The sequence below is a fragment of the Vigna unguiculata genome, chromosome 5 (assembly GCF_004118075.2).
Source record: "Vigna unguiculata cultivar IT97K-499-35 chromosome 5, ASM411807v1, whole genome shotgun sequence".
Lineage (NCBI taxonomy): Eukaryota > Viridiplantae > Streptophyta > Magnoliopsida > Fabales > Fabaceae > Vigna > Vigna unguiculata.
In genome coordinates this window covers 17003482-17025351 of record NC_040283.1, presented here as the reverse complement: position 1 = coordinate 17025351, position 21870 = coordinate 17003482, and the positions used below count along the sequence as shown (strand labels likewise).

General features: G+C 35.8%; 2 protein-coding genes across 2 annotated transcripts; both read left to right on the top strand.

Annotated features, from left to right (window-relative positions):
• Positions 1–895: 895 nt before the first annotated feature.
• LOC114183127 lies at positions 896–2298 on the top strand. Its single transcript, XM_028070022.1, has 2 exons — positions 896–1332; positions 1522–2298. The coding sequence occupies exons 1-2, from the start codon at positions 1100–1102 to the stop codon at positions 2282–2284; spliced, it is 996 nt and encodes a 331-aa protein (XP_027925823.1). The 5' UTR covers positions 896–1099; the 3' UTR covers positions 2285–2298.
• Positions 2299–14529: 12231 nt separating this feature from the next.
• LOC114186097 (epidermis-specific secreted glycoprotein EP1-like) lies at positions 14530–15975 on the top strand. Its single transcript, XM_028074117.1, has one exon. The coding sequence runs from the start codon at positions 14530–14532 to the stop codon at positions 15874–15876; it is 1347 nt and encodes a 448-aa protein (XP_027929918.1). The 3' UTR covers positions 15877–15975.
• Positions 15976–21870: the final 5895 nt, after the last annotated feature.

Below are 21870 nucleotides of genomic sequence, written 5' to 3'. Positions count from 1 at the left end.
TGACAAGGAAAGAGTGCGGGTGAGATGTTTAGGGGCTCAAGGGAAGTGTGACTGGTCCCTTTATTGTGGATTTCTGGTTTCTTGTCAAACATGGCAGCTTAGGAAAGTTCAAAACCGTCATAAGTGCAGTAGAGAATTTAGTATAAATTTGATGAATTCAAAATGGTTGAGTAAAACCTTAGACAACATATTAATAGAAAATCCTTATTTGAAGCTGGTTGATATACGTAATAAAGCTGCAAGGAAATGGAATACAAAGGTGTCAGTTTCAATGGCTCATAGGACAAAGTAACTAGCAGCAAAGGTGGTTGAAGGATCTTTTATAGATCAGTATAGAAGGATTTATGATTATGCTCATGAGATAATTAGATCAAATCCCGGATCCACAGTTAAAGTTAAAGTGGAAGATGTTAATGATGAGAAGATTTTCATGCGAATTTACACTTGTCTAAAGGCATGCAAGGACAGTTTTGTAAGCTATCGACCCATCATAGGCCTTGATGGTTGTTTTTTGAAAGGACAATATGGGGGTGAGCTACTAACTGCTGTAGGTCGTGACGCAAATGACCAGATGCTTCCTATAGCCTACGCAGTAGTTGAAGTTGAAAACAAAGACACATGGAGCTGGTTTCTGGAGTTGTTGATTGAGGACCTGAGAGGTGCTGATGTATGTAGGTTCTGCACATTTATGTCCGACCAACAAAAGGTAATATGTTTCCATATTTTTTTATGTTCATTGTACTTCTATTTTTGTAATATGAAAACTAACTGACTAGTATATACATAAGGTTTGCTTCCTGCCATACAAGACCTATTACCTGACGCTGAGCAAAGGTTTTGTATGCGCCATTTGTACAACAATTTCAGAAAAAAAGTTTGGAAGCAAGCAACTAAAAAGCTTGATGTGGAAGGCTGCAACCAGCACGCACCCAAGAGCATGGGAAAGAGAAATTCATAATATTAAAGAAGTGAACGAGGAGGCCTTCAAATACCTAATAGCAATACCACCAAGATTAGTTATCAATATCACTAATTCTCCAGATTAACAAAAGATTAACAAATTTGTTTTGGCAGATATTGGTCCAGGTCTAGGTTTACCATGCAAGCCAAATGTGACACGTTGGTAAACAACATTAGTGAAGCCTTCAACAGCGTTATTGTGGATGCAAGGTCCAAGCCAATCATCTCAATGCTGGAAGACATCCGTTTGTATATTATGAAAAGGTGGTCCAAGAATAGATCCAAGGTGCAGAAGTACGAGGGAGATATATGCCCTAAGATACACGCCAGATTATCAAAAGAGTCTGAACAAACTAAGTATTGGATACCAAGGTACTTTTCAATTTGGTCCTACATTAGGTTTAAAATTTTTCACTATGGTCCTAGTTTAGGGTTAAGTACTTTTCAATTTAGTCCTAGTTTAGGTTTAAAATTTTTCACTTTGGTCCTAGTTTAGGGTTAAGTACTTTTCAATCTGGTCCTAGTTTATGTTTATAATTTTTCACTTTGATCCTCCTACAGTTGGTCAGGTCAGAAGTTGTTTGAAGTTAGACATGTCTCATTAATTGGAGACAAGTTCACTGTCAACATAGAAAGCCAGGAATGCAGCTGTAGGAAATGGCTCATTAGTGGGATCCCATGCTGCCATGCAATTGCTGCACTGAACTTCCTCAACTTAAAGGCAGAAGATTACATTCCACATTGGTTCAGACGTACAACATATGAAGAGATATACAACTCCATAGTTCTTCCTGCCAATGGTCAACTTTTTTGGGAAACAACTGCCTTTCCTGATGTTCTACCACCACTTAAAAGAAGGCTGTCAGGGAGACCAAAGAAGAAGAGAAGGCTGGAAGCATGGGAACTTAGAAAAGATAACACCCAAATGAGGCCAGGTGGTCATAGAAAGAGATGTTCAGTTTGTCGCGCACTTGGGCACAAGAGGAACAATTGTCCAGCACTTCTTGTCCATGGCTGTGAAGAACGTCCCACTGAAGCTACAGCACCACAACCAACTCAACCCACACAAAGTGAACCACCACCAAGTCAACCACCTACAACACCCACTCCACTTGCAACACCCACTCCAGCTGCAGCACTAACCCCACCAGTTGCAACACCAACCCCACCAATTGTAGCACCACACCCAACAGTAGCAGCCCCAAACCCACCAGCACCAGGACCACCACCCAACACTGCAGTACAACAGCCCAGCCAACCAACTTATGGAATTAGAAAGATGAGGCCAAAAATGCAAATAAGAAGGCCACCACGTCCATCATGAGATTATTGATTGTATTTTGGGGGAGGGGAATATTTTGTTATGTATTATGAATGTGATAATTGGAAATCAGGATGTACTTTAACAATTTCTGGATTTTGATCACTGATATTTTGATGGAAGGCTTAAAAGCCTAATTAGTATTACATTATCATTTGCACTTTTCAGAATTTTATCTGCCTTCTTCATTTCCACTTTTCAGAATTGTTCGTTCTTCAGTTCATTCAAATTAAACAAAAAATTACAAACAATTTTAAACAGTTAAGAATATGTAATTAAAGATAAAGGAATATCATTCATTCATTCAAGCAATTCTTCAAGATAGACAACGACAATTACAACCCATAAAACCAACTACAATCATTACAATAAGAACACCTATCACAGCTAATGACAGTTGCATCTGTTTCTTCCAGACACGAAATGCATTCTCAATATAAGCAACCTTCTGCCTTTGCCTAGCGATAATGGCATCTCTCTCATTAACACCCTCTTCGTAACACCACTTGAAAAAGTTTCATCCCAACACATCTTCACCACATCTCTGCAACACAAAAAAACCATGAAGATGAAAGTGAAAGACTGAAAGTGAAAGAAACACCCAAACCCGAATAGTAAGAAACAAACATTAAAGTTCGCACAACCCCAAAATTGTTTACCCAAATTCTTTGTAGTTCTAGCTGTGCGCACCACTGCAATGTCTCCGCAATCGCAAATTGGGGGTGACCCTGAAACCCTAGAACCACCATGGCAGGAATTGCAAGTTCGGTGAACCCAGCTATTGCAAGAAGATGAAGATGCCCCACGAGACATTTGTTTTCAGCTGAACCGTTTAATGGAACCCTAAACCACAATGAACACAAACCCTAAAATTCAATTTAAAATCTGGGCTATGACAGTGCAAACGGACATGTCACTGAACAGTATCCACGTCACACAAAATCACCACGCTGGCACTGTACCGTTAATGATTTAGACAGAGTTAACGAAAAGGAGTTGATTGAAAACAAATTACGAAAGGTAGGACCAAACTGAAAACATTTTCAAAAGTAGGACCAAAGCGAAAAAAGTCGTCCTAAACTAGGACCAAAAGACCATTTAAGCCTTAATAAAAAAAATGAAAATGGATTAATTCATGGATTAATGGTCATTCAAGAACCATTACTAGGTGCTTTTCCAACCCTCTTGGCTGCCCCTTCTCACAACTTGGATTTCTAACCCTTTGCATCCATGTCAAAAAGAAATTTGGCAAAAAGGAAAAACTTAATTCATGTCTACCAAGGTTCGAACGCACTACCTTACCAATGTCAAGTCAATGCATAACCATTCAACCAATTCATGTTTAATGATAACCCTTATATATATATATATGTATATATAGGATTTTAATATCACTCATCATAATCAATTATATTATTAAAATAATGTACAATTAAAATAACATACAATTTGGCATACATAGGACTTAAACCCAAGTCCTCTCAACATAACCAAGTATGCTCAATCATGTGAGCTAGTACTATTTCACATCATACAAGTCAACATTTAATGTCATAAAGGCTTCCACTGCCCGCATTTATTAATTAATTAATTATTTAGTTAATTAAATTTCTTAGGTCTTACAAAATATAGGCAGAACCCATAATTGTATGCACTGCCTGGCGGCGCATGAACTGCCACTAGGTGACACATAAGGACAATAGTATATATGCTTTTTGTTCTGTGATTCACGTTCTTGGAGGTTTATTGGGTAAATTTTATGCATAATATGGATTAGTTGGGTAGAAGGTATGGAAAGAAACTCGCGAATGTGATATAAAATTGAATTATATATGATAATGTGATGATTGAGATTATAAGCATGTAAAACCTATGTTTTTCCTTAATTGTGATGTCATTCATGGCCTGCTGGTTACTGTCATGAAATGTAAATTGTAATGTTAGTTGAAAATCAGTGAAGTATTCTTCATTTGGTAAAAGATTAAGTTTAGGGTGAATTCATAACTAATTGAGAAAAGGCGTGATTTTAAATTGTGAAATGTTGGTAAATTGATGTGTGAATTGTGATTCAGCCATATGATTATGACTGGATGAGTTTGATTGATAATAGGAATTGTGTGTTGCGTGTTTGAGGTTCATTAGAACCTGTTCCAAAGTGCCAAAAAGTAGTAGCATTGCGCTACTAGTATGGCACCTGGCGACCCGGGACAAGACGACAAGCGGTAGGGACCCAAAACAGTGGCAGAGGCCATTGTACTCGCGTAGCGCTTGGCAGAAGGGATGGTTCTGCCAGGCGAGATTGGGTTGATATGAGTATTGGAAGGCGCATGGGGCTTGGCATCGGGCGATGCCCACCACGCGGTCTAGAGCTCGATTTTGTCCAGCGACGCAATGGAGGCGTTAGATAATTCCAGGTTCTACACAATCTTGGATGGAGGTCTTGATGCGATGCTTTGTTGGGGACCTAGTTAAGAGTGCAACTTGTATTGGGATAACACGTGGCCACTCAAGGTTGTAGCCTAGTGGTTTTGAAAGTCTAATGGAGTGTGCGAGATCGTGACTCGTACAGATGGATTCCAGAAGATTGTCCTCCTAGGTGTTATCCGACGAGTTTGGTAGTCTTGGAACAAATACGAACTGCAGTTTGTATTGTGGAACTCCACTTGGTGTTGCGGATTGTGACGGTGGCAAATTTATTCTCGCATGTGGACTATTAGGTGGTGGCCTACACTTAGAGGGGTGAGTAGACACTCGTAGCAGCAAAGATCAATAAATATAAAAAGGGTGTAGAATCAAGAGGCGTCTAGAGGAATATGTGAATGTTGAGTTGACAATTGGCTTTTACGTTAGAGTAATGGGTTTAAAATTAGTACTTTATTGTATATTGCATTTCTTTTTATTTGAGCTCACCTTATCTGTGTGTTTGGCAATGATCATGTAACTCGTTACATGAGAGCAGATGTTGATGCAGGTGAGCCCGTGGAAACTTAGAGTCGGAGTGGGGCTACATGGGAGTTTTTACATAGAGATGTTTTTATGAGTTTTATGGATTATTTTGTAATCAGTGTTATGAACAATTTTATTATTTGTAATAGGTGAATGCCTTTATGGATTTTTTTAGGGTTAAATATGTTTTTGGTCCCTTAACTTTCAATGAATACTAGAATTAGTCCATTTCGAAACTTTGGACCAATTTAGTCCTTTATCTTTCAAAATACGTGGATTTAGTCATTTTAATCAAATTTTGTTAAGTTTATTTGACATTTCAAGCGCGTCTCATAATAGTATTTGGCTTAACATTAAAGTAAAAATGTGTCAAATAGTATAAACAACTCAAATACAATCCTGAAGTGCATACGAAACATCAAATAAACCTAACAAAATTTGATGAAAAGGACTAAATCCACGTATTTTGAAAGATGAAAGACTAAATTGGTCCAAAATTTTGAAATGGACTAATTCCAAAATTCACTGAAAGTTAAAGGACCAAAAACATATTTAACCTTTTTTTTTATTTGGCGCGTTTGAAATAAAGTTTTAATTTTTCCCGCATTTTTGGAAAAAGTAATTTTTGGCTAGGATGTTATAGTGTTAGCCGACAAGTTTGGTAGTCTTGAGACAAATACGAACGGTGGTTCTTATTGGGAAACTCCACTTGGTATTGCGGATTGTAGTCCGTAACAAGATCATTCCCACGTGTGGACTATAGGTGGTGGCATGTAGTCGAAGGGCCGAGTAGACACTCGTGGCAGCAAGTATTGATCAATGTAACCATCAAAGGGTGTAGAATCAAGAGGCATCTAGAGGAAGATGTGAATGTTGGGTTTGACGGTTGGGGTTTTCATTAGAGTCATTGGTTTTTATGTCATTACTTTATTATATATTATATTTCTTTTAATTTGAGCTCACCCTATCTGTTTATGTTTGACGATGATCATGTAATTTGTTATATGGGACCAGATGATGTTGCAGGAGGTGCTGGTGAGACTTAGCGTTGGAGCGGGGCAGCTTAGGGTTATTTTTATTCCTATAGCTTTATATTATTTTTCTGTAATTTGGATTTAATTTTGGATTTGGTGATGTAAGGTTGAATTAAATTTTATGTTTTGAACATTTTGGCGCTTATAATAAAGCTTTTATTTCCCATGTTTTGGTAAATGTGTTGAATAAATGGTATCTTTTTATTTATTTATTATTAATTTTATTTAAATAAGTAATATCCGGCTAGGATGTTATATTTTCACAAAGTATGAGGTTGAGAATTTCATTAGTTTGAATGAGTTTAGATTATGTGGGTTGATGATACATGCTATTTCAATTCAATAAAAGCTTACTTTAAGCTTTGGAAGGTGAACCGAAGCTTGATGTAGCCATGGTGAAGAAGTTAAAGATGTTGTTGGAAAAAGGCTCACAGTGCAATTGTTCTTAGCTTTAGTGAGAAAATGTTAAGGCAAGTCTTTAAGGAGAATACCATAACGAGACTACGAACTAAGCTTGAGAGCTTGTAAATGACGAAATCCTTGGTGAACCTTTTATATATGAAGCAAACGTTGCACTCATATAAGATTAGTAGTGCAAAAACTAGATGAATCAACTTGTTGATCCTTGATCTCAAGAATATTAATGTTTAGATTAATGATGAGGATCACACATTTTTGTTATTGTGTTATTTGCCTAAGATTCATGATCATTTAAAGGAAACCTTGTTGTATGGGAGAGAGACGAAACTCAAACAAGAAGTTTGGGGTCATGGCATCTAGTCTTAGATATGACCATCTAGAAATGGGTAAATTGTTTATCACTGATAATAGAGGAGCTCAAAATCAAGGATAAACAATGGTGGAAATACATAGTCTACTAAGTGCTACCATTATATGAAGGATGGACACACTAGAAGGTTTTTTCTAGAGAAGGCTAACAACCTTGATAAATCACCTGGATTTGGTAGACATATAAATTATGTTTATATCAGTGAATTTACTTTGTGGGAGCGAGGGAGAGTGAGACAATCACTTGTTTGCATTTGTTGATTGTGTGTGATGAAGAGCGATGATTTATGATGCACCCAATTTCACTCTTCACAAATTAAAGAGATTTGAAGTGATGTACTATTGAAGTGATGTACTATAGGGGCTCACTACAATGACAACTTTACCCATTACTTTTTGTTTGAATATTGGATAAACTATGTTGTATGTTTTATAAACCTTGAAACGTGCTTTTGGATGATATAAGATTTGTGGAATTACTAGGAATTGGGTGTGGTAATCATCGCGTGACATCCCATTTAATAGAACAATTCTAATAAATAAAACATCTCATAATTATAATAAAATAGAGTCATATGAAAAAGTATATGAGAATTAACCTTTTACAATTATCCAAAATATACTGAATTAGAAGTATCATGGGCATAGAACAATTCCATAATCACAAACTTAAACGTGAAACGATTTGACAAATGATTGCTCATAGAACAAGGAATTACAAATAAAAATGTTCTTCAAAAGGAGCTCAACCTTGAGCAAGATCCAACGTGCCTAACTAAACAATAGCATCTCCATCATCATGGTGATCACCAGGAGTTCCCACATCTGCTCACACCAACATTGGTGATCATTGCAAATAGGAAAAAACCAAACAAGAAACAGACACAAAGAAAAAGGGTAAGCTAGAGAAAAATAATTTTTAACATATAAATAAGCATTTTATAAGCAAGAACAACATGTGATAACAAACAATTCAAAGACCCTCTAACTCAATTATTTAGATATATGTAGTGAGATCAAATTCACGGGTTGCTTGCACTTGTGGTGACTTCTACTACTCTATAGAGCCATTGCTAATGGGTTTCATCCTACCACACACAAGGTTAGTCCATGATCATCTAAGGTCATTATCCTACCAAAGACTAGGACCTCTTGCTACTCTCACCATATGAACCAGTCTACTCTATGTGAGCCTGATTGATTCGTTAGAGTGCAAGGATGCAACCTTACTTAAATCGTTATTTCATTACATACACTATAATAACACCACCATAAAATCTACATATGATACTCATGGAATTATGTCAAGCACATACCACATATATATTTATGTATATTCTCATACATCCATTATCATTACATACCAAAAACAATAATTTCAATCACTTTGCAACACATAAAACATACATGGCATCATACTTTATGATTTAAGGAGTAAATCAATCAATCGTGGAAGCAATCAAGTAATTGAAACAATTTTGTTGTCAATCTTGCTCAAGCTAAAGAGCTCTCGCTCAAGCTAAAGAGTCTCTCGCTCAAGCTAGAGACATCTCGCATGGGCAAGATTGCAAATATAGGGCATTGAAACATCTATGAGTTCTCATTTAAGCTAAACATCTCGCTTAGGTGAGATCACTCTCACTCAGGTGAAAGGCCCTCGTTTAGGCAACAACTCGAGATATAGAGCAAAGATGAGTTTCTGCTATTCTCGCTTAGGCGGAAGCTTCTCGTTTAGGCAAAAACTCCTTGATTAGGTGAGAACAACAGATCCTTACCTAAGCTCACACATGCAAAACTAAAAACTAGAGCAGAAACATCGCACATTTCAATGCAAATCATTTTGAAAACTAATAAACCCTAGCTTCCTTACCTTAACAAATGCTAACCTAACCAAAACTGAGTCCAAACGGAGGAGTACAACAACGCGTCTCCAACTTAAAGAGCTGGTAAACAAGAACAAAGGGAGAAAATAGTGAGGTCTATGACCACAAAACTGAATCAGACCAAAAACTTCGGCATTGAAAAGAAAGGAAATGAAATGATGGTTTTTAGTTCAAGTTACATGGAGGGAAAAACATTTGTTTAGCTCAGAGGAGGATTTTGCAAGGTCCCTATCTCAGTTTCTGCTTCAAAGGAGAGGAAAGAGTTGAAACTGTTTTGGATGCATGAGAAAAATAGTGAAAAGTTGAGTGGGAAAGCTGAAAGGGTTTTCTGAAGTGGAAACAAATGGGCTGGCCTTATGCCTTTTACCAAAGTTGGGCCCAAAACTTTAAAACATAGAAAGTGGGCTTTACATTCTCCCCAATAACTAAAAATTTTGATCTCAAAAATTAAGACTTACAAGAAAGAGGTGTGGGTATGACTCCTTCATATTCTCCTCTAGCTCTCACTCCTCTTATCCTAGACAACCTTGACTAGACTGATGGATTTTCCTCGGAGTTGTTCGATTTGGAGGTCCTCAAAACCAACTTGCTGCACTTCCATCGAGAGATCCTTTCTAACTTGCACATCCTTAACCTATAACACTTGAGACAAGTCAGATACGTACTTTCTCAACTTGGAGACATGGAAAATTGAATGGAGATTAGCCAACTGAGGAGGTAAGGCAATCTCATATGCCACGGGTCCAATCGTTCTCAATATCTGATATGGACCAAGGAGCTTAGGAGAAAGCTTCCTCAAGCAGATAATCCTTCCCACACTAGTGGTTCGGGTCACCCTCAAGAAAACATGATCCCCAACTGCAAACTTCAAAGGTCTCCTTCTTTGGCCAACATAGGATTTTTGCCTACACTGTAAGGCTTTCAACCTTTCCCTCACCATCTGCACCTTCTCGGTGGTATGCATCAAAAACTCTAGCCCAACTAACATCGATTCACCATCTTGGTGCCAACACAAGGGAGTTCTACATCTCCTCCCATACAACGCTTCATACGACGTCATCCGTATGCTTGCTTGGTAGCTATTATTGAAGGTGAATTCCACCAATGGTAACACTTCATCCCAACTGCCAAGATGATCCAAAACACACGTCCTAAAAAAAATCCTCCAAAGATTGGATCACTCGCTCTGATTGCCTATCTTTTAAGGATGATAGGCTGAACTCATCCTTAACCCGCTCCCCAAAGCATCTTGTAGTATCTACTAGAACTTAAAGGTGAAATGTGGGTCTCGGTCAGACACAATACTATTGGGCACCCCATGCAATCTCACAATCTTTTTAATGTACAGCTGAGCCAACTTGGCCATGGACATCCTCAGATTCACTACTAGGAAGTGAGCACTCTTGGTCAAACGGTCCACCACATCCCATATTACATCATGATCTCTCAAAGATCATGGCAGATGGATAACAAAGTCCATGACTATGCTATCCCATTTCCACACTGGTATATCTTATGACTGTAAAGTTCCACCAAGTCTATGATGCTCAACCTTCGTCTTTTGACAAGTTAAACAAGCATATACAAACTACGCCATATCCTTCTTCATACCTTGCCACCAGAAGGTCTCCTTGAGATCCTGATACATCTTAGTCATGCCAAGATGCAAGGTAAAACGACTCTTGTGCCCTTTCTCAAGGATCAACCTTTTCACCTCAACATCGTCAGGTACACAAACCATGCCTCTAAACCTCAGCACACCATCACTACCCATGACAAACTCCTTTGCTTGCTCCAATCCTAGCAACCTTATCACATTTTGCAAGCTAGAATCCACAGAATCCACAGACCGCCTTTCTTTGATCAGACTCAGAAAGTCACTAGATATAGTCATATTACTACATCTAATGAAGTCAACTCTAACACTTTGATCATCAAGTGTGCCACATGCACTGCCTTCCTACTCAAGGCATCAGTTACCATGTTTGCTTTCCCCTGGGTGATATAGAAGTTCAAAGTCATAATCCTTTAAGAATTCTATCCACCTTCTCTTCTTCATGTTCAGCTCCTTCTGATTAAATAGGTACTTGAGGTTCTTGTGATACCGAACACGTGGAATTGTGCACCATATAGATAGTACCTATAGATATTCAAGGTGAACACCATAACTGCCAACTCTAGATCCTGATTGGGGTACTTCTTATCATGCACTTTAAGTTGCCTCGAAGCATAAACCACCACCTTCCTTTCTTGCATAAACACATAACCCAGTCCCCGATGAGAGACATCACAGTAAACCTCAAAAGGTTTACCAACTTTAGGGATAACCAAAACAGGAGCACTCGTCGACCTCTGCTTAAGCTCTCGAAAGTTTTCCTCACACCTATTAGTCCAAGTAAAAAGGTTGGTCCTTTCGGATAAACTATGTTAGTGGCGCCACTATCTTGGAGAATTGTTCCACTTTGGAATGAGTGAGATGTATGTTGTTGAGTGTTGGAGTTCTGAAGGTGTTTGGGGATAAAGTTATTGATGATGATGAAGACTCTTGAGGAGATTTGGTCAAAACATTTCAAAGTTTGATAAGTTGAGAATCTCACTAGTGTAGAAAAGCCTTTTTATACCGGTTCCAGAACTAGTATAAAAATATGCGGTATCAAAAGTTTTCACTTTTCTATATCAGTTCCAAAATAAGTATAGAAAAATCCCTTTTTTATACCAGTTAAAGCCACAATTAGTATATAAAGTTCCACTTTGTATCTCTATAATATGCCTCAATGATGCTGAACGATGAGAGAGGCATGCCAACGACGAACCAGTAGTTCACCACAACCACTTCACATTTGCACACTCGTCGGAGATATGGATCTTGGCCAAGAAAATGTAACCTCCTCCTTACGTTTCACGTGCACTTCACCACCAAAGCAACAACAACGTTGAAAAAGTAGAAGTCGCACACCCATATCGTGAAACCAAATTAGGAATCACTATAGATCCACACATCATTGTGAGCAACCCACAATGCAAAGTTGCAACATGTCGTAGTATTGGCGACCTTGTGATAGAAGCCGCAACCTAGGGTTCCAAAGTGCAACTAGGAGATGCGATCTCCAATGACAACAAGCTTGTGTGGAAGTGGCTTAGGGGCGAAATCGAAGGTGCCCTGTGCGATGAGGGTTTCATTGCTAAAGGCTAGTGCAAGTAACACTTACGGTAGCGTGCAAGAATGGCGAACGACTAAGGATGAGGGATGTAAAGGTGTTGGGCGATGGCTTCTCACAAGGACCTAGTTTGGCAAGGGTTGGACAGTATGGAGAAATGGTGAAATAGGGTGGCAACGGTGAAGTTGTTGACACTACCGTTGGAGGAAGCTAATAGGAGTCTCATTGGAATCAACAATCTAGGACTTTGATGTTGCCAATCTTAGAGTTTGCGTCTGGTGTACATGCGAAAAGGAAGTAGAAGAAAATTGGGGAAGAAGGGACGTGGCCCCTATGTTGTGTTTTGTAATGTTGATCATGTGCGGAAAGTGTTGGGTGTAAAACGTGAGTAGTGGGTAAGGTTTGATGCCTGTGGTTCCAGAACCCTAAAAATGTCATCCTCTTTGTGTTTACAAAAAAGAAATAAAAAACAAGAAACTACTTTCTATACTGGTTATAACTAGAACCGATATACAAAATTTTCTTCTTTATTACAAAAACATTACCATGCCCACTTTCTATATTGGTTATAACTAGAACCACTATATAAATTTTTCTTCTTTATTACAAAAATGTGACCACGCCTACTTTCTATATCGATTCTAATTCCAATAAGTATAGAAAGTCTACAATATTTACAACTACGCCACCATATCACTTTTTATACTGGGTGAATTATAATCAGTATAAAAAGTCGCTATAAAAAGTGATTTTGTACTAGTGTCTTCAACTTCTCTAATGGTCTGGGTAACTGGTCGTCCAAATCATTCGAGTTGTACTTGCAAAAGGTATGAAATTTATGAAACTCTCAAGTTTAGTAATGGTAAATTGCATTAATTCTATTGTTGCTGTCATAAGTTTTTGCATCAATGTAAACACTACAGAAATTTTTTTAAGTAGTAACTAATTTGAGAAAAAAAAATAATTAGTCACCAATTTAGACATCAATTCATTAGGTAGCCAAAATCTTGATAGCTAATGATAATGATCAATTTAAGATTTAATTCAAAAATCAATTATAAGTTTATAATGTTAATTGAACATATTAGAGCAATATATAATAACGCAACCCTAATTTTTCTTTCATTATTACAAGCTCTTCTTGTTCATGCTCTTCTACGGTGCATATATCATGTCCAGTAAAATTGTTATGTATTGTCATCTAGTTATGTCTTGTGGATATAAAATTAAGGTTTAATTACTCGGATGGTACCCACTTTGGTAGGAGTGTGTCAATCAGGTCCCCGCTTTTAAAGAAGCGTCAATTGCATTCAACTTTTGAAAAAATGTCTCAATTAGATCTCTTTCAAACAAAAATTACTAACGTCGTTAATGGCATGCCACATGTAATTATGTGGTTTTTTTAAAATATTTTAATTTTTTTTTGCAAAATTGTTTTTTTGCCATGTGTTAGGTTCCTGGCGTGACATGTGGCAAAACAATGTCACGTGTCAATGTCACTATCAAATGTCATTAGCCCCACATATGTCTACTATGATACCTGTACCTGCGCCGTTAATATGCGGGTATCAAAAATACTCGTACTCGCGGGTAACGGGTATCCATTTTTAATATCCATTTCCTATCCATTGCGGATTTTATCCGCAGATACCCATATACGAATTTTTTAACATCACTGTATACACCTCTTTTTAACATTTTTAACATGTTCATTCAGAATGACAAAGTTTGTTTTTATATTAATATAACTTAGACTCTGGTTCAACTTCAGTTTTATTATATTAATTAATTAACTACTTGTTTTATTAACCGAATTAATTGTGTCGAATTTTTTATTTGAAATTGAACTTGTGCCTTATTGTTGTCTAAAGGACCAAAGAAAGTGTTTTTTTATTTAAAAATAAGTTTCCTTTTTTATTTAAAATTGATACTTTTTTTAAAAGAAAGTATTTCTTATAGTGAATTATGCGCTGTACCATGTTACTACTTATGGATAATGAGCTAGCACGTGCTTATGTGCTTTTATTATTTTTATTTATAATTTTAATACTGTACAAGCTGTCATTCACTTTGTTTTGCTTAAATTAGTATACGTCTCTAATTCAATGTTTTGGTCACGATTTTTTAAATAATTATATTATAATAACTAAATTTTGACAATCTTTTTTAATTTATGTTGTCATTTTTTAAGTATTTTTCTATTTTTTTATATTTCAAATTCACTTATAATATTTCAACTTAAATTATAAAAAAAATTTATCAAAATTTAATTATTATAATATCATTATCCTTTGTGTTTTATGGGAAAGATTGGTACAAACTACTCTCAACTTCAACTTGTAAACAATGCGTACCAGAAAAATGGACTTGGTTTTCAGGTCTAAGATTTTACTATAAATAGAGAAGCAGACTTCGTACGTAACACATCAATTACAACAATGGCTTTTCAGTCCCAACCCAAAACTTTCCTTACCTTAATTGTGTTTTCATTCTTCAGCATCATTGTTTATGCTGCTGTTCCTAAGAATGAGACTTTCAAATTTCAGAACTCAGGTGATCTTGGAGAGTTCATTGTTGAGTACGGTGCTGATTATCGGATGATAAGCATATTCAACTCTCCCTTCCAAGTTGGTTTCTACAACACCACCCCAAACGCCTTCACTCTAGCGCTGCGCGTGGGGCTTCAACGCTCAGAGCAGCTGTTTCGCTGGGTTTGGGAGGCCAATAGGGGCAACCCAGTTGGAGAAAACGCCACTTTTTCACTTGGGACTGATGGGAACCTTGTGCTAGCAGATGCTGATGGGAGAATTGCATGGCAAACCAACACTGCTAACAAGGGTGTTGTGGCCTTTAGGTTGCTTCCAAATGGTAACATGGTCCTCATTGATGCCCAAGGTAAGTTCGTTTGGCAAAGTTTTGATCACCCCACAGATACCCTTTTGGTTGGTCAGTACCTTAGAGCAAAAGGGCCATCGAGGTTGGTTAGTAGGCTTTCAGAGAAGGAAAATGTAGAAGGACCTTATAGCTTGGTTTTGGAGCCCAAAGCTAAAGGTTTGAGCTTGTACTACAAAAGCAAGAACTCTCCTAAACCAACTCTATACTGGTTTTCATCTGATTGGTTCTTCATCCAAAAAGGGTCCTTGGAAAATGTCACCCTCACATCTGATTCCGAGAGTTTCGACATTGGATTTGATTACCAAGTGGCGAATTCTTCCAGCGGTGGCAACGTGATCATTGGCAGGCCAGTGAACAACAGCACCTTGACATACCTCAGGCTTGGAATTGATGGCAACATTAGGCTGCACACTTACTTCCTCGACGTGCGTGATGGTGTTTGGAAAGTTACGTACACTCTCTTTGATAGAGATTCCGGTGAGAGCGAATGCCAATTGCCTGAGAAATGTGGAAAGTTAGGGCTATGTGAAGATAACCAATGTGTGGCTTGCCCATTAGAAAATGGATCTTTTGGGTGGAGCAATAACTGCGTGCCGAACGCTGTGACGCCATGCAAGGCGAGTGAGTTTCACTACTACAAACTTGAAGGGGTTCAGCATTACACCAGCAAATACAACACAGGGGATAGAGTAAGTGAAAGTACCTGCGGAAACAAATGTACCAAGGATTGCAAGTGTGTCGGCTATTTCTACAACGGGGAGAACTCCAGATGTTGGATCGCTTATGATCTTCAAACCCTTACTAGAGTCACTGATTCCTCACATGTTGGATACATCAAGGTGCCTAATTCTGGAGCTACTGCAATGTCGCAATCTGTGTACTTTAACTAATCCCAATAATGGTTTCACATGTTGGATATAATGTTTGTTGCAGGAGAATATCGATGTGTAATCAGTTAAGATGTTTGCAACTAATAACTTATGGTTGATTTGGGCTTAATGTACACTTCTTAATCTTCTCGTAGTTTCCTTATAAAATTGTTTAAATTCCTATGTTGGTCTCACGGCAAGACAAATTATTACCTCCAGGATGGTTAGTTTTAGGGTAAAGATATATGAAAGAATGAGATGGCTCAAATAACAATATACATACACAGAAAATTGTCATATATTAACGAGTTAAGAAATGGCATTTAAAGAGTTTGAGACCGTGTGGGCCTTGATCCTTATACGGTGTTCTACTTTCTCATTTCTGATCAATGTAAAATTTAGATTCACACTTGAATTCCTACAGTGACCAACTTTAAATCATGTTGAGTAGACGATCTATGAGAAAGCTCAATCATGCAATTAGACTCACTACAAGAATGCGAAGAAGTACCTATCATATGTCAGCCATGAAGGGGATGCAAAAGAAAAAAACTAGGAAGTTGTTAGAGCAAGTCCGATCCATTCTAAAATGATAATATAAAATTATTAAATTTTGAAAATAAAAATAAACAAGAAGAATCAACTCCTGAGACACAAAACTGAACAACAGTTAACTTTTATATTAGAAATACAACTTAAACGTAAGCCATACCAGTGCTGAAATAAATATATTTTAAAAAAAATAAGAAACAATGTCAACATTTGGGATGGCTTAACCGACATTTTAAGTTAAAATATAATTTTCTTACTATTAAATTAACAACTTTCTCTTATAATTTTAGATGTTATTTTCTAAATAATTTTTTATTTTTTTATTTTTAATATTTTAAAATCACTTAAAAAATATTATTTTATATAATAAAAAAAATTGTTAAAATTTAGTAGTTAAAATATTATTTTTTTTTAAATTTTATTATTGTTATCGTGAGGACCGAGATGTACTTTAAATTTATCTACTTGCACTCTTCCATTTCTCCAGACTCACGAATTTTAGGATGTCTTCGTATGTATCTTCGACTTGGTTGTACGAATCTCAATTCGATTAGGAGCATGTGAACCGACTCCAACATTTAACTCAGAAATATGTCCCAAATAATAAATATTATAATAATTGAATATATATATATATATATATATATATATATATATGGTGAATAGTATTTATGTGGTTTATGCAATTTTTTGTTTAAATTTTAGTTTATACAAAAGTACAGTATAAAAAAATTGTATGTTTTTAAATCACAGTATTAATAAGAAGATACCATACTATTATATCAACGTTTAAATCATCGTAGACTATTCTAAAAATCTACATAAATTAAATTTTGAGTGTGTTACACATAAGAAAAGTGTTAGCACTTTACGATACTCGTCTTAGGATAGTATCTTTAATTAAATGTGCACAAGGAAACATGATTTTCAAAATATTTAATTTTCTCTAAAAAATATAAAAAAATATGATTAAAAAAATTTTATATATATATATATATATATATATATATATATATTTTAGGCATGACAAAATGTACTCGTTACGTATTTCAATTAAAGAAACTATTTGAGAAAATAATTTAATTTCTTTTATGAACCTGACAATGGTTGACCATAATTCTATATATCTCTATTAAAAATGAGAAATGAAGGATCACATAGTCCTTAAAAGGGAATAAGTTGTTTGAGAATTATTTTTGTTTTTTTTTTTAATTTTTGAAAATTTTATACATTTTTTATAATTTTAATAGATCACATATCCCATCATTCCCGAAGAGAGAGTTTATATAAAAAAAAATTGGTCAATCCCACTAGTGACGACAAAAATATCCATGTCCATGTGGTGCCCGTCGATAAAATCTGTGACAAATAGTAGATATTCGTAGGTAGCATGTATTTTAATACCCGTTACCGGCAAAAAATTAAAGTAAACTTTAATTTATGTTTTATTAAGCTAAATTTAATTAAAATTAAAATTATGTTTTATTAGTTAAATTTAATTAAATTTTATATTTAATTTTATATTTTTATATAATTTTATTTTAAAAATGTATAGCTTTTTTTAAATATTCGCAAGCATCCACGGATACTCGGAGATATTTTTTAATTGAGTACCTGATGTGTAAACAGATGGATTACAAGTGGATTTTGTTGTTGCGGGTAGACATTATCCGTACCTGACCCGACCTGGTTCCATCCCTAAATCCGACATAGATGACCGAACAAAAGAAGTATATTTTAATTCTTTTTTCCCAAGTATTTCTTATACCTTTTAATCATTTAAAAAGGTGTCAAGCAACCCGAGGGTAGAACAAATACCAAAATAATCAAAGAAAAATATATTTTATGATTTTTAGGAAAAGATATTTACTATTTATTTACATTACAAGAATCGATTATAACAATTAAGAAAGAATGAGTGTAGAAATATATATTTGCAGGTAACCAAAAATTTGTTAAAATGACTAGTAGTAGAAATAATGGACCAAAAAAAAAAACTAAAGTTAGGTATTAAAAAGAAATAAATAAATAATAATAGAAAACAAATGTTGGAGTTGTAAGTTTTGAAATGGTTGAAATGCCAAAAGGGAAGGGGGGAGGTTGAATTGGCTAGTTAAAAGATAAGGTGACTTTTAAAAGCCTTAAACAATTCTTAATTGAATCAAATCAACCACCAAGTATGAATGAAAACGCTCTTGAACTGGACACTTTCAACCGATCAAAAATAGAGTTAGCTGATTGATTTCATTAAACAAATACATACATAACCAGTATTGATAGAAACTTCATTTGTTCCGCCAAAGAAATCAACAAGCAGATTGTATCCATGCGAGCGACATGTGCATAAACTTCATCGTAGTATACTCCATGCCTTTGCTTGTAGCCTTTTACAACTAGTCATGCTTGGTATCTCTCCACCTCTCACTAGCATTCTTCTTAGCCTCTCCACTAGTGTCATTCTTCTTAATTGAATTAATCTCATCTTTTGTGGCATGTCTCCACTTTTTATCTTTTACAGCTTCCTCAAAATTTCATGACTCGAAATCTATTTGAAGGAAATAGAATTCTTCAAGGTTACAAACAAGTCACCTCATCAGACCTTTCATAAATGTCACCAACAACATATTTGGCACTTCGATCACTAAGCTTGGATCTTTCTTGTTTCGATACATGGGCATAAAATATACTCCCAAAGACACATAAATGATTAACACTAGGCTTCCTTCCACTCCAAGCTTCTTGGGGAGTTTGATCTTTGAGATTAGATGTTGGGGATCGATTAGATAAATATACTGCATAAGAAACAACTTTAGCCCAAAATCCTTGACATATTTTTAGCTTTCATCATGCTTTTAGCCATGTTAAGAATGGTATGTTCTTTCTTTCAACTATTTCATTTTTTTTGCGACGATCTACGAATAGTCAATGGATGACGAACTCAATGAGTTGCAAAAAATTTAATGAACTCCTTTGAATTAAATTCTCCTCCTCGATCAGATTTCAAAGCTTTGATTTAAAAGCCACTATCCTTTTCATCAAGAGCCTTGAATTTCTACTAAAATCATCCATGAAGAGTAAGAAATATTTATTCTTACTAAATGAAGGTGGATCAATTGGACCATATACATCGACAAGTACAAGTTGAAGAAGCTTAGTTGCTCGTGAGGCAACCACTTTGGCAAAACCTTTTCTAGCATGTTTTCCAAGAAGTCATACTTCACACAATTGATTAGGATTGTTGATTACAAGCATCCTTTTCACCATCCTTTTTCTCCCAAACTTTTAACAACTACAAAGTTTAGGTGCCCAAACTCATGTATCAACACCATGTTTTATCTTGCAAGCTCAACTTCAAACGCTTTGCTTCAATGGTTTTTATATTCAAGATAAAAATTTTATTTCTTCACGTATGCAACTTAGAAATTGAATTTTAATTTGATCTTTAAGCCACAAATATTTATTTTTCATAAGAATCTCATCATTTTTCAAGAAGTTGGCCTAAACTCAAAACGTTGATTTTTAGTTTAGGCACATAAGAAACATCATTAATCAACTTATGACTTCCATCCTTGGAGGAGATTATAATTGTACCTTATCCTTCAATTGGAACTTTCGATGAATCTCCAAAAGACATGTTCCCATTCACATTGCCATCCAACTCCACAAACTTCTCCTTGTATCCACACATGTCATTGCTAGCACCATTATTCAAGTATCACGAATAACTAGCGTTTTTATTTTCATGTTTTAGACATTGGCTCTTCTTCTTCATTAATAAAATTAACTTTTTTCCTCCATGTCATTTAGATGCCCAAGAGAAATGGCCAAGCTTATGACAATTGTAACATTCAACTTTAGATTTTCCATACCTTCTTCCATTTTTGAAAATAACCACAACTTTTTCCTCGTTCTCTTCCACATGCTCTTGATAACGAATAACTTCTTTCTTCATTGTTTGAAGCATTATTACCATTTCCTCTTCCTCTTTGTGCATGATCATTTTCTCTTCCTCTTTTTCCACGACCATGTCCTCTTCCTCATCCTCGTCCTCGTGGACTCTTAAATCCTCCATTATTCTTCAAAGAAACTTGAGCTTTTAAGGCTTGCTCCAATGACTCTTCTTATCTTATCTTCATTCTTTCTTCATGAGCTTGTACAAAACCTTCCAACTCTTCAAGGCTCTTGAAGTCAAGATCTTTAGAATCTGCATCGCACATACCACATAATCGAAATTTGGAGTCAAGGAAGGATCTTCTCTATCACATGAACATCTTCTATTTTATCTCTACATTTCTTCAATTGATTAACAATCACCTTGAGCAATAATTTGAAATTGATTTAGATTCCTTCATCTTTAAAGCTTCAAAGTCACTCCTTAGTGATTCAAACCTTATCTTCTTCACTCAATCGACGCCTTGGAGGGACTTTTACAAAATCTCTCAAGCTTCCTTTGACGCAGTAGGGTAGGAAATCTTCTAAAACATGTGATCTTCCAAACATTGATGGATAAGAGTAAGGGCTTGTTGATCCTTTTTTCTTGTCTTTAACAAATCCTCAATCTCCTCTTTAGATAAACTTTCTTCATCTTGTGGCTCTTCATAGCCTTTTTGTACAATATCTCAAGCACCTTGTAAGCCTAGCAACGCCTTCATACGTAGAAACCATTTTTCACAATTCTCTTTTGTAAGACGAGGAAATTGGAAGGTGGTATACCCATTGCTTACCATCTCTCAATTTTATCTTTTTTTTCCTCTCAACTCTATTTTATTTTTCTGAACTCTCTAGATCAAACTTAGCTTTTGATACCACTTTGTATAGGAAGATGTGAGAAGTAGAAGAGAGAACTCAATTTTCTTGTTTGAAAAGGTCAAGTACAATGGGGTATTTATAGGTGCTATGGAATTTTCTATGAGCTTTTCTACATCCTTCACTAATTAAGACTTTCTAGATATTCTAGACTCTACTTCACTATTGGAAAAATCCAAATTATTGACGAATATTTACCAACAAATTGCAATTCGTTGGTAATGATTAAAGTCATTACTAATGCATATTCTATACATTTCTTTTTCTCAAAGTGTACAATAACAGTTCAGCCATAAGTTGCCACTTTGATAGCTTGTCATCTCCCCCATAAGCAGCTTGAGCAACAACATTTGCAACATTTGTACTCATCTTGTTATCCTCTTCCTTGTTCGGCTGCTAACAAATTTCCAATGTTGATAAAGTGAAGAGTACATATTTAAGCAAAGGCTTGTTGTGCAATTGCACTCAGAGTCGAGACACCTACAATAGTCACAACTTTATAATAGATCACATTTTTCAAGCTAGTCATAATTAAATCTATAAAATCCAAGTGCCCAATCTTCATGTTAACATACACCTAAATAAGTATCAAATAGTTTATGGATTGTCCCTTTCTTGGTGGTTAGTGGTATGGTCCTGTAGAATGATTTATAGCTT

Bases quoted from the DNA above. Each gene is read 5' to 3' on its own strand.
- LOC114183127 (XM_028070022.1), top strand. From the start codon at position 1,100: ATGCAAGCCAAATGTGACACGTTGGTAAACAACATTAGTGAAGCCTTC. The intron at 1,333-1,521 runs GTACTTTTCAAT...ATCCTCCTACAG, and splicing joins ACTAAGTATTGGATACCAAG to TTGGTCAGGTCAGAAGTTGT.
- LOC114186097 (XM_028074117.1), top strand. From the start codon at position 14,530: ATGGCTTTTCAGTCCCAACCCAAAACTTTCCTTACCTTAATTGTGTTT.